The 12,422-nt window shown below is 43.4% G+C and overlaps 1 protein-coding gene across 4 annotated transcripts in view; it reads left to right on the top strand.

Moving 5' to 3' along the window:
- Nucleotides 1–12,422, top strand: part of adgrd1 (adhesion G protein-coupled receptor D1) — a 33,508-nt gene that overhangs the window by 7,410 nt on the left and 13,676 nt on the right. For 2 of the 4 annotated variants that reach the window (XM_040196374.2, XM_040196376.2), the window contains 6 exons: nucleotides 3–129; nucleotides 414–521; nucleotides 1,747–1,822; nucleotides 2,614–2,755; nucleotides 10,640–10,713; nucleotides 11,234–11,357. In XM_040196374.2, the coding sequence (XP_040052308.1) occupies nucleotides 3–129; nucleotides 414–521; nucleotides 1,747–1,822; nucleotides 2,614–2,755; nucleotides 10,640–10,713; nucleotides 11,234–11,357 (651 nt within the window). The remainder of the gene's footprint in view (nucleotides 1–2; nucleotides 130–413; nucleotides 522–1,746; nucleotides 1,823–2,613; nucleotides 2,756–10,639; nucleotides 10,714–11,233; nucleotides 11,358–12,422) is intronic. The other 2 variants (XM_040196375.2, XM_078086927.1) reach the window with 1 other exon arrangement.

Here is a 12,422-nt window from a genome sequence, read left to right on the forward strand (position 1 = left end):
AGCAGCAGTTCGTCCCTGTGGTCAGCGGTCTGATCGAGACCGTGGACATGGTGATGGATCACATGGTGACTAACCTGGAGGCCAGCCCAAACTCCCTCATCACCCTCGGTGGAACATCTTTTGTTGCAGGTCAGTATGCTTTCGACCCTCCATAAGGTGACTCACTGTTTGCAGTTTGCTTGTTATGGTACGAAGGACACGGTGCGCCGCGCTGACATCATTAGTTTTCGTAGGACACGGGCAGGTCACGAAACCCGAGGTCGAACCCCTCCGCTTTCCCACTCACGGGTGTGGGTCTTTTTGTCTCAGGATATCCAACCCCTGAGGAAACAGAGTCTTGATGCTTTCCTCTATGTATGTTTTTCATAACAACAGTTTTTTTTGTTGCTTTTTCTAACCTCTGACCCCCACAGACTACTCTCTGATGAAATTCCCACAGAAGTACAACCTGCCACACTACCGCTTCCCCACACAGGGCATGAGTTACATCTCGGTGCCTGGAGAGGCTTTCGCCATGCAGTGTGAGTGCAACTATTACACGACTATTAACTATTACACTACTATTAACTATTACGGAACCGCAGACGTTCAAGGACCTGAGTCTTGAGTGCTGCAGCAGGCAGAGGATTCTCTGTACACAAAGTAGTAACTTCTCTGAGTGTGAATACAGCACATTAATCGTGGTCCGATTCTGCCAAAAGTAAATGGTCCACCTCGGTGGCTCCTGTTATTTGCCAGTAATTTATTATGCCAGGATTTAGGACTGCTGAGATAGCATTCACTGTTGGGCAGGAGTGCCATGAGAGCTTTTGTGTAACTTTATGGTGCACAGTAGAAATCCAGCTATGACTTTAATGTTGGCAGTTACCCTTTTATTCAAAACAGTAAGAATGAGGGAGTGAGCCCTTTCTCTCCAGTTTCCTCTGTCATTAAAAAGAACGGACCCACATAGTGGACTGAAGGAGAGAAGTAATTACGGCGGACATTAAACTCTGCTTCTTTGACTTCACCTGGCCGCTACATACCTGACTCAAGCACTGTTATCTGTACATAACAACAACAAATTAACCAAATTAAGTCATGGATACCTGACTGTATGTAATACCTCCGTTTTATAACCCAATTAAGTAAAAAGCATTGGTGTGTGTTGAATACTTTATCATATTTTTCGCCAAGCGCTCTCCTCCTCGAGAGAGAGAGTTGTACAAGCAAAGAGGCCCCCTTCAGATCTCTCGGGGACGTGCCGGGGGGGCTTTTCTGTTGAAATAATTTGGTTTAAAGGTTACAAGGTCTTCTGCGGCATTCACACGGCACATTTGTTAGACATCAGTGAGATTTTGTCTTGACATTCAGCGGGGGCCCGGGCCGGGGGCTTTTCAAAGGAGAGAAAGAACCATTAAGGATTTCCTTTGATTTCGTTGTTTATCTTGCAGTGTTGAGGTGGGACCGGGCTGGATGAGAGGTCAGATTAGGAGAGGGGGTTGACCGGACCTCCCGCTCTCTCGGTGAAGTCACATAGAGGTTTTTGTAAGACTTCACAGTATCCGCGTGGTCCGCGGCCCCTCCGCCTTTTCACTCTTGTGCGAGCGTACGCTCATCATATTAGCCCGCCGGTGCCAGTGCGCGGCGACGAGGCAGCGCTAATTAACTTCTCCCCTTTGTGAGCATTTTAGCGGCACTGCATTACATTCCCGGGCCCGCCGCGCCAAGACGTTCAACTACCGCGTGTTGTCTTCTTTTCTTCAGCTCAAACCACCATCGTTGGCCTCTACTACCACAACATGCACAGCTACTACAAGGAGATCAGCCCCGTCAAGACCAAGTAAGCCAACGCGACAACACCCAATGCAAAGAGTCAGTCAAGCCACTGAGGTTTTCAGCCAGGGTTTTATCTCTGAAAATATGTTCTAAACAAAGTTGTTGGAACCAACAAAAAAGATCCGGCTTCTCTCTCTGTACTTCCTGTGTGGGAAATCGTGCTTCCTGGTGCACAGGACAGCTGACGCCCGGGGGGCCAGGGCCCTTATCTGTCCTCTCTCATCTCACCACTCAACCCGCCGACTGATACTCCCTGCTATTAGCGCTGCATGTCCCCCTCCGTGGTTGTCTCATCACTGGCACAGCTTGTTCTACGTCCTGCAATGTTGTTTTTTACCAAAACCTGACATAACAGCGTTTGGGCAACCCTAGTTTTTCCACTTCATGTCTTGTGGAAGTTCAGGTAGAAAAAAGGAAGGTGTTTGGAATCGGGCTCACTTGCCGTTGTCCCCTCTGTATCACCATAGTGTGGTCCCAATGTCACATATCGAAAAACTATTGACTACATATATATATATAAACTATTGATGCAAGGCCCGAGGTTGTCAGTGTGATTAATTACATAATCAGATGGTCGGAGCACCACTTAAATCCCAGTGCTCTGGGTTGCTGTGTGTGTTAGTGTAAGTGCCAGATTAGAGGTGTTCTTTCTGTCTTTTTGAATATGTCTCTCTTGACCTTTTTTTCAGTTTCCCTTTCTTTTGTATTTGTACTCTGGCCCCTATTTGTTCCTGTCACACTGTCTTTCTTTTTTTACATCCTCTGAGTCTGAGTCTGTTTTTTTTCTCCTTTTAGGATTAACACGGCAGCTGATTTTAAGGATTTCAAAATCCAGGTAGCAAGCTGTCTGATCTCTCTGAAAGTGGAGCCGTCCCCGGCCCTGTCAGTGAACCTCTCTGGAGCGCCACTCATCAAGATTGTCCTCACCCATATCCTGGTAAGAACCAACACACATGATGCTTCAGTTTCTTCGGCTTTGACTCGTGTCTTTATTCCCTCTCTGTGTGAGTCGCGCACACAGAGAGGGAAATGTAGTGTTCTTTCAGTTGGCTGCTGCAGTTATTGGGCGTTATCAGAGTAAGACTGCCCTGGTTTGTCTGTGGCTACAGTAGCTGCCCCCCCCCCCCCCCCCCCCCCCCCCCACCACCACCACCACCTCCCCCACATGATTTCTATCAGCTCTATTTTTGGTGTTATCTTATGTCAGAAGATGAGTCACTTATGAAGCTGGGCACCAACCAGTACGAAGAACAAAGCCTATTTTGGTTTTCATTAGCCTGCTTCACGAAACACGTGTCCTCCAGAAAGCAAGCTGATTATGTACATTTCAACTGCAGACTAAAGATGCTTTGCACGGAACAATAACTTTCTTTTATGAACAGCATATTTTTGCATATGGTATATAGTTTATAGCTTGGCTTTATGGCAGGAACTGTGCTACTTTTCCATGGAAAATGCAGTTGAAACTCATAATGAAGATTCAAAATGTGCATTGAATTAGTTTGCTTCCATAGTGAGAAAGTCAGAAACGTGGCAGCCATGTATATTTTTTTTCTTGATTTCTTTAACTCATTAACAGGATTTTTAAGCCATTCTTTTTATCTAAATTAATTGGATTGATGGCATATTAAACTATCATATAATAGCATTAATGGGGCTGTTGACTAAACCCCAAAACAATGTGGTTGTGTTTAATTTATAAGTCCCACCAGAATCATTCCCTTTCTACTGAAGTGAGTTACCGATGCCTTTTGTTCTCTCCTCACTCGTAACAGCACAAATGAAAGCCACGCAGCTTCATGAAACCATGGTAATATTGCTTTGTTTGCCGTCATTTTCCCCAGTGAAATAAATATTTATGCTGCAATCATTTGGCTTGGTTCCTGTGACAATGATTACTGTGTTTGTTTAAGCAGACACCACGGGAGAATGCTTATATATCCTTTGTTATGGGAGTGCTGGAGATGCTCACCAGCTCTGCTCTCTGATGACTTAAGGTGTTTCTATTTTAGTTGGATTGCTTGGTTCGAAGTCAGGTTTCTTACATTCCTTCCCCTCGCATCACATTATAAATGAGCTGTACTTATTACAAACACGACACAACGCAAATTAATTCAGGGCTACTCAGTTCAGACAAAGTATTTTTATGCAGGAGCTGCATTGTAAATTGGCACGCAGCACTTCTGGCTGCAACGGCGTGGCTGCACAGACGGATTTAGTCAAAATACAACTATTTTTGGAGTTTTAATGTATTTTGGCATCAGGTGGATACTTGTCACCTGCCTAGCTTGGAGGCAGGGAGGAGGCCAGACCTCTTCCGTCATTCTTTGTGTTGCTCTTCACCCTGTAACAGTCAAACCGCAACCGTTCACTGACCGAGAATACGTGATTTGCAACCGACCTCTCCGTTTATCCCCAGAAAGTAGACAAACCCCCAGTGACTTCATTGAAACTTAGTGAGGAGACTGAGTCTGTCTGAAGCTGTGTGCGTCGCCCTGCTCCTCTGTCTTCTCGTTCTCTCATGCTAACACGTCCTATGTGGCACCTCTCGTTCTGTTCAAGCAAGCACCTGCTTTCGTGGCTCCGACCCAAATGTCATCCATTTTCCCTACCTGACACATGCCGTGATGAAATGTATTGTTCCTTGGATTAATGGAGTCACACACTAGTGCAGGGCCTCGCGTGGTGGCAGTTACCGCTCTCTCTGAAGGTCAAAGCCATGATGTGGTCGGTGTCTGAGTGACCTTGTAGTCTTGATTGATGCCCTCTGAGCACACTGGAACAGCCTGCTCAGGTCATGCCATTCCCAGATGACTCAGTCAGAGCCGAGAGCACATCAGGCGTTATGTGGCACGGAGCATGTTTGATACCCAGACAAGGTGTTATCAAGGCCGACGGGAGGCCCACATACTTTCACACGGCATTCGGGCCGTGGTGTTGATTGGACCCTGTGCTCCATCTGTGATTTATCACTGCTGACTGACTCGGGGTCAGTTTGAGAGAGCCTAAGGAGAGACAAAGGGGAGAAAACGGGAGGGTGGAACGCATTGTGGGTGTGCGGTTAAACATTAATACAAAAGTCTGACACCTCCTCTCGATCCTCTTCTTCCACCAAAGCGTCACGCTGATGGTATGAGGTGAATGAATGGAAAGATTGATTTCATGAGCGAAGTGGATTTATAGGCTGAAAAATGAGGATTTAAAAAACAGGTTTTGACACGCGGGCCATACTTCACGGGCTTATAAAGCAACGTGTTAGGCTGGCGGGTTCTTAAGAAGGTCCGGGGCAAATGAGTGGAACCGGGCCGCAGCACGGGTGGCATCTATCTGTTCCTCAATTCAGTCCTACATAATTATGTAGGGCTATGAACCATTAACTTTAGAACAACTACTTGACATTGTATATTAACCTTCTGGGGGAGAGTAATGTATGTTAAATATAATGCTGCAGCTAGCAGCCGGTTAGCGTAGACTAGCTCCAAATCTGGAAGGAGAAAAGAGGCACAAACCAAATCCCTAAAGTGTAATAATTAACACCGGTATATCAATTCCCATCTGACAGTCAATTTCTTGGTTTTCTGTGTTCCTCTGTTTCCTTTGTGCTAAGCTATCAATAAGTGTGCTATAATATATAGGCTTATATTAAACTGGGAATCAAGACAGGTAGACACTTACCTAAATAAGTGATTGAGCACATTAAGCCGTATCTGTCTGTTGCACTGCCTTGGATTAAATAGTTTGTAAGTGAGTAAAAAGGTCAGGAGTAGAAAAGGGAAACTGCTGCCTTGAGTTTACAAAGTAGTTGGAGCCGGTGGATCAATTGTTCAGCAACTTTTAAAATAAACACGCAAAGGTCACTTAACTCTTTCTGATGCCCATGCTGTTAGTTGTGCTGGAATCAGTCTTTTCTGCCACTATAATAAGCACCATTTATTGCCAGTCTTTTTATAACTTCCAGAACACTCCCAGCTTAAAACTGCGGTCAAAAACTCTCCCCCTTCTCCTCTCTCTCTCTCTCTCTCTCTCTCTCTCTCTCTCTCTCTCTCTCTCTCTCTCTCTCTCTCTCTCTCCGTAGACCCACACCCATCCATACACCAACACGCATACAAACCAAGCTGTGCGAGCCAACACGCTGATCAGTCACAGATGGAGGTCTGGCTATTGCTATTCCTCCCTCGCCAAAAGATTTAGTCTCTCTTTACGGTCCCTCCCAGTCAGCGCCCCCTTTCCATCGCCACTTAAACCTTGCGACCACCACCTCTTGGTAATGCTGAACAGAGCAGAGCTTGAGGCCAGAATAAAGTAGAGTAGGGTCAGGATTCTGCCTATCTATATTTGTGTGGCCTCAAATAATGTTAACTAAGAAATTCAAAACCTGCGGTTGGAAATTTAATTTGTCAAAGCCTAGAACAACACTTTTTGTTTTTTTAACATAACACTAAATTTGATGCTAACTTTCGCATAGTTTTCTACCATATAATCAGTGATACATGTGATACTAGTTATGTGCATGTGAATTTGTGACCCACACATTGTGTGAATTTTAAATTTTGTCGTCATCTGCTTTAAATTTGCTTTCAGTTGTTCACAAAGCGTTTTTGTCATTGCGTAACCGGATATAATTTGACACATTTCCTACAAAGTTTTTTTGACATGTTTACAAAGGGTGCTATTCGACACGAGGATTAGAAAAATATCACCTGACGTCATCAACTAAAAATCTTATTTACCTTCATTTCATAATTTCCCTCGTCGAAACTTATCTGCAAAGGCTCCGTACGCCGCCCTCAACTGATGAATGCACACATGTTCCGACAAAGAGTGTACCGGTAATAAAACCTCATACAAACGCCGGTGGAAACATATGTTTCGTGTATGGAGAATCTTTCTTTTTGAAATGTTAGTTTGCTTCAAAAAGCAATATGTGGGCTTTTGGACAAAAATGACCTCAGTGCAGTATTTCTGTGTTTTGTCACACTCACCTTATCAAAAACAACAGTCATTTCTGTTGTTTTTTAAATGTCCCCAGTTCTCCTCACACCCTGCATACCTATCAACACGTCCCGTTGTTTTCAAAGTCCGTCTCGGAGACCGAGCTGAGGCCACAGCTGCATGTCTTATTACATTTCCCCTAAAGGCATGATCTCACTCAAGGACATTTGTGTTTTACTGCATGGCCTCAGATGGTTACTTCTCTATGTGGATCCGCTCAAGTCTGTCTTTTGACTGAAAAAACCCTGTGAATACATCGCAGAGATCCGTACTCCACCGGAGCTGCAGGTTTAATCAGCGCGAGGCTTTTATGTGTTTACTTTAAGTCGGTTAAACTGACCAAGTTTTGCGCCTGCTCAAGTGAGCGATGTTACAGTAGACCTTGGTGTGCCTCTCCCAGACAAACCAGATTAAAGGGTTTTCTTCCCTTACGGAGCTTAAGAGTAACCAATGCAGCTTATGGGGTTTGAACGTATGGGCTGCAAGATATTTTAACTTTCCCCGTACTGTACACTTCCACAAAATCAGAGGCGGATGGCAGCTTTAATTGATGTTTTGTCGTTAGTATGACTGATGGGTTTTAATGCCACTATGGGCCCTGCTGACAGCTCCGCTGTTCAAAAATTGATATCTTTACCAAATACAGAATGTGCCTTCCAAATTACACCGTGGCTTTCTGTGCTCTCGCATACTTGGAACGTTTGAAGGAAAAGGAGAAGATCGCTTACTTATTCACTCACACCATTTTGTCTTTTTTTCCCCTGCTTTTTTAAATTTAGCACAGCCAAAGCCTGCATTTAGATTCCTTTCCTCTTGTGGCTGCATATTCTTGTACCAGTGCTGGATGGAATGAGGGGGTGTGAGCAAGACTTTTTTTGCAAGATATATTACATATTTACTCAAGGTCCACTTACTAGGCCTTTATGTAGCGTTCAGTTGCATTTAATGTTCTCAAGCCAATATCAAGCTGTGGAATAAGGAAGTAAATTAACCGTAAACTTTTTTACGTCAAATTACTGCTAACAAATTAAAGTTACGAATAAACCTTCATACTCAATAGTCCATTATTTTATTCAGAGCGCACATTCAATTTTATTGTCCACTGTAACTGAGTGAAGATTTTTTCTTGTGTTGATCTTGTGTTTATTATCAATAACTTCTTCTTGATTTGATTACACAGCAGGGTACTCTAGCAATGCATACAAAGCTGCAGGTTAATCAGTCTTACTTAAATAAGCAAAGCACCATTTCAGACATATATATATATATGTTTGTGTGCACCGACGTGTGTGTGTGTGTGTGTGTGTGTGTGTGTGTGTGTGTGTGTGTGTGTGTGTTGGCTGTTGCTTGTATTTCTACCAACCCCCAGGCTGTCTGTTAGGAATTAACTGTTGAAACTGGGATGGCGGGTGGTGCGTAGACTTCTCCATTGTGTCTTTATTCATGTTTAGCTTGAGAAACAGCTGAGTTTCCCAATTCTTTGGGATTTGCACAGAGATATTTTGTTGCTATTTCTTTAAGTTCGCTCAACCACAGCGAGGCCCTGGCTTGCTTGCTCTGGTAGTCACAGTGGGTCTAAAGGACACCACAAAAAAACAGAGAAGCTCGCATTTATACAAATTGCTGGTTGCTGTGTGTCATCTGGGACTTACATGCTTCTGTGATGCAGAGTGTTCATTTTCATCCCCGTTTCATCCAAGAGGCTCATTATAGTCAGAAAGGGTTAGAGAGGTACTTACGCATCAGATGGCAGCCGGTAGTTCTCATGCTGATGTCAGTGGTGGTGCATTTGGCTGGTAGGGGTTTGTTGCCAGTCAAGTCACCATTAAATAATCAACAATCTAACAATGGTATTTATAACCATAAATGGGTCACAGGGGCTATTTGTCTGCAGAATGCAGACTCAATTATAGTTGTGTGTGCAGGATATTTACTTACTTTTCATATTACACATTAATCAAACATTCTTCCATGAATGCTTCAAATGATGTAATGTATATACATACATCTCCCACCGCAGATGTTTGCTAGTGAATCTGGAGGACAAAGATGTATTTCCCTACCATGGGAGTGTGAGTTATGTTTGTAGTAAGAACTGTAGCTGCTTCAGTTGCAGACATCGTGACACAGAAGCAGACACCTTGACCACGATTTATCAGCCTCTCTCTTTGTGACCCTCCTCCTCTATCAGCCGTCACGCTGTAGCACTCCGCTGTCATAAGCCTTCTCTCTCTTCTTCCTCTCCACATCTTTTCTCCTTATGAGGCCTAAAGTGATTTTCAAGTCAGTGTTTTCTGGCCTTCTGTTGTTAATAAAAAGTTGGAGCTGCAGTGCTGGCTGGTGGGTAAGGCCTCAGGGCACTGGGGAAACAGCGGTGTGCGCGCAAAGCTCGGCCAGATCTGAGTGCGTTAGAACGCTCAGCAATGGCTTTTAGGTTCCTGCACCTTTCCTCGAATATGAATTGGAAACACGCTGAATTCAACCACAAAAACCGACCGTTTCTAGAGAGCGAGCGTAGCCAAAGAGAACTCAGAAAGCCAGTTTGGCGATGTATATATTTAAGCTCATGTCTGGTAGATATCATGGTCTAATAATGATCCCATGATCAAAGTTTGTGCTTAATGGGGATAATTAGTCCTACTTGATTGCACAGTAACATTAAAGATTCGGAATTTGTTAGAAAGCAAAGACGACACTGTAAAGTCTTACAGTGAGCCAATTACAGTCTGTTTCTCTTCCATCTGCTCTCATTTACACCCAACAAGCAATGTGACTTATTAAAACCCACAGGGGAGCAGTAAATTTACCCACAGGGTTGCCTGCAGCTCCTCAAAGCTGACTGCCGGCTTGTGATGAAGCGGTTCAGTTATGGCTCTCTCTCGGTTCTTGGACCCGCAGTGCACACTGCTGTAATGGTCCACATGAATATACATCCATTGCATTCACCTAAAGGGTCACAAAACATGATGAATAAAGACCTGCAGACAGACGGATTAAGAGCATTCATTTGGTCACGCAATGAAGTCAAAGTATTGTTGTTGTTGTTGTTGTTGTCGTTAAAGTCTGTGCTATATGCTTTGTAATATGAATCTCAGAGCATAGGGGCAGAGAAACCGAGTGGCAGTTTCACTCTCTCTCTCTTTTTCCAAAATAGGAGGAAGGAAATAGTGCAGACGTAGTCCGTCTAATCATACTCTCATTCAGTCTGAGAGTCAAGGCTTGGGGAATGAGATGAGTGCATTCTCTCTGTATACACGCAACCTGCCAATGAAAGTGTTGTTTTCCTTCGATGACAGATAGAAGAGCGTAGTGGTTTGACCTGAGACCAGGGCCAAGCCCCAATTACTGCATACTTGTACTGTAGCCATTAGCTCACTGTCTCCGGAGACTCCAATTCTCATATTAAGGTATGACACGGAAAAAGGGGGTTATAATCAAATAAGTATCTTGAAGACAGCGGGGACCTTTGCTCAGAGTAATAATTATCTTTGCCTACGTGTCCATCTGCATCTTCTTTAGTATGATCTCAGACCCCTTTAGCCTCTTGGCATTCAAGCACAGACTAGCAGTTTTTATCCAAGCAACATTTTTAAGGGGTTTGCGCTTCTTCAGATAAGAAAACTATATATTATTTTAAGCTTTTACTTAAAATTCATTTTCTGGTTTAAAGACATAAATCTTTCACGTTGTTGTCTCGATCAAATTCCATTTTCCAAACTGGATAAATGTAATTTAATGAGCCGGTAAAATCCAAAAGCCAATCTTTTTCCTATCTCGTACTTTTCTCTAGTAATTACAGATCTCAATTTATTCAACTTTTCCTTTTCAGACCAAAGAACAGCAAGAGCAAGTCCTAAATCAAAGCAACAAAGTCTTCCTCTACTGTGCCTTCTTGGACTACAGGTGGGTCTGCTATTTGGATCCAGCATGTCTCAATTACTCATTCAGATGTAGAGCCAAAAATAACTCTATCTTGATTATCAACCCTTTGAATATTTTCTTTTCAAGTCTTAAAGGCTTTAAATCATAAGTAATTTACAATGGTACGGAAAAGTTGTATTTCCCGTTTGTCATTCAAATCAAAATCTGCCAGTGTTACACATGTTTCTGCTTCAGCTTGATGTATCTTGAGGAAAAGCCCTCTGTAAAATGAATATGGCGTTAACATAAATGGAGCCTGAACCCTATTAAGAAAGCATAAATCATTTTAAGAGAGTATGTTTTAGTTGGATTCAAAAGCGTCCTCTCCTCACTGCTCTTCTCCCTGAAGCTTAAGAACGAAATGTGAATTATTGGATTGCCCTGTCACATTGCCCTGGTAAATTCAGCAGAGCAATTCTCTGTGTGCCTCACACAATGGATCATGTTGAGAGATCGTTGCCAGCAGTCCCTGCAAATAATCAGCGATTGTCATCGTCTACAGTTCCAATGAGGTAGTGTGGTCCAATGAAGGCTGCGTACGCTCAGATGGAAACATGACGTACTCCGTGTGTTTGTGCAACCACCTCACCAACTTCGCCATACTTATGCAAGTGGTGCCATTAAAGGTATGACATTTTTTCTACAGCTGCTCTAATGTTTCATATTAACAATGAATTGCATCAGCCGGAGAGGTAGAGGTGTAAAAAACAAAAGGACGGTTGAACTCCATTTAGCTGCTTTAGTTTCGCGGCCCTGGTGATTAAAGTATTAAGGGAGCTGGTTGGGTCTCAGTTGATACTCATTCTGTAATAAAATCCCCTGCATTTTCCTCAAAGACCCCACTATAAAATAGAAGTCTTTAAAAGCTGCGCCAAGAATTTGTAAACATTGTAAATTACTGCTTTGTTTCTGATTTGTTATATTTGTCAAACTTTTCCACACCCTTGAAAAGTAATGCAATAAAAAGTCTCATTATGATTGATGTGGGTGGGCCCCATGTTTGGGTCTGTTAACCAGTTCTTTTAATGCACCCATGGTCCTGGTATTTTTCTGGTTCCGTAGCCATTGTCATTGTTATTAGAAACACCTGTGCTTTTCTCCCAATGACAAACTGCCTGCGGTGAACCACAGCGCTTGATGATTTTCACCACAGCATTTCATCTCATCTGTTGTTGGGACATTTTTAGAAACACTAAATGTCCCATTTTAAACCTTCCACATCTATTTGTGGAAGGTTTATCCCTCTACTGCAGCCATATTCAAAAGCCCTGCCTCTGTGCCTTTGTCACAAAATAAGTACATTTGTAGAGAGCTTAATTGGACAGGAAGCAGCGGTTAACCAGACAGTAAACCGCCACCAGAATTCCCCACTTCAGCCTCAGGACAGTTTATCGTTCCTCCCTGTAGGTCAAAAGGAAGCAGACCTTCACCCTCACAATGTTGTGGTTTTATACAGAAGTACCTCAGACAAGCACGATTAAGTGCGGTACTTTGGGTTCGCTTCACAGGTCAGTGGTCCATCTGTCCCAGACCGCACTCTCTTAAGAAAATAGAACTGTCCCTTTGAAGCGTCCTCCAGAGACTTCCTTCTGAAAACATCTGGGATAACTGAACAGCGCCATGCACAGCATTCTACATTCTTATAATCTGCATATAGAGCCATTTAGAATGCCAAACCTGTGTACAATGTT

Source organism: Gasterosteus aculeatus, chromosome 13, assembly GCF_964276395.1.
Source record: "Gasterosteus aculeatus chromosome 13, fGasAcu3.hap1.1, whole genome shotgun sequence".
NCBI classification, from domain to species: domain Eukaryota; kingdom Metazoa; phylum Chordata; class Actinopteri; order Perciformes; family Gasterosteidae; genus Gasterosteus; species Gasterosteus aculeatus.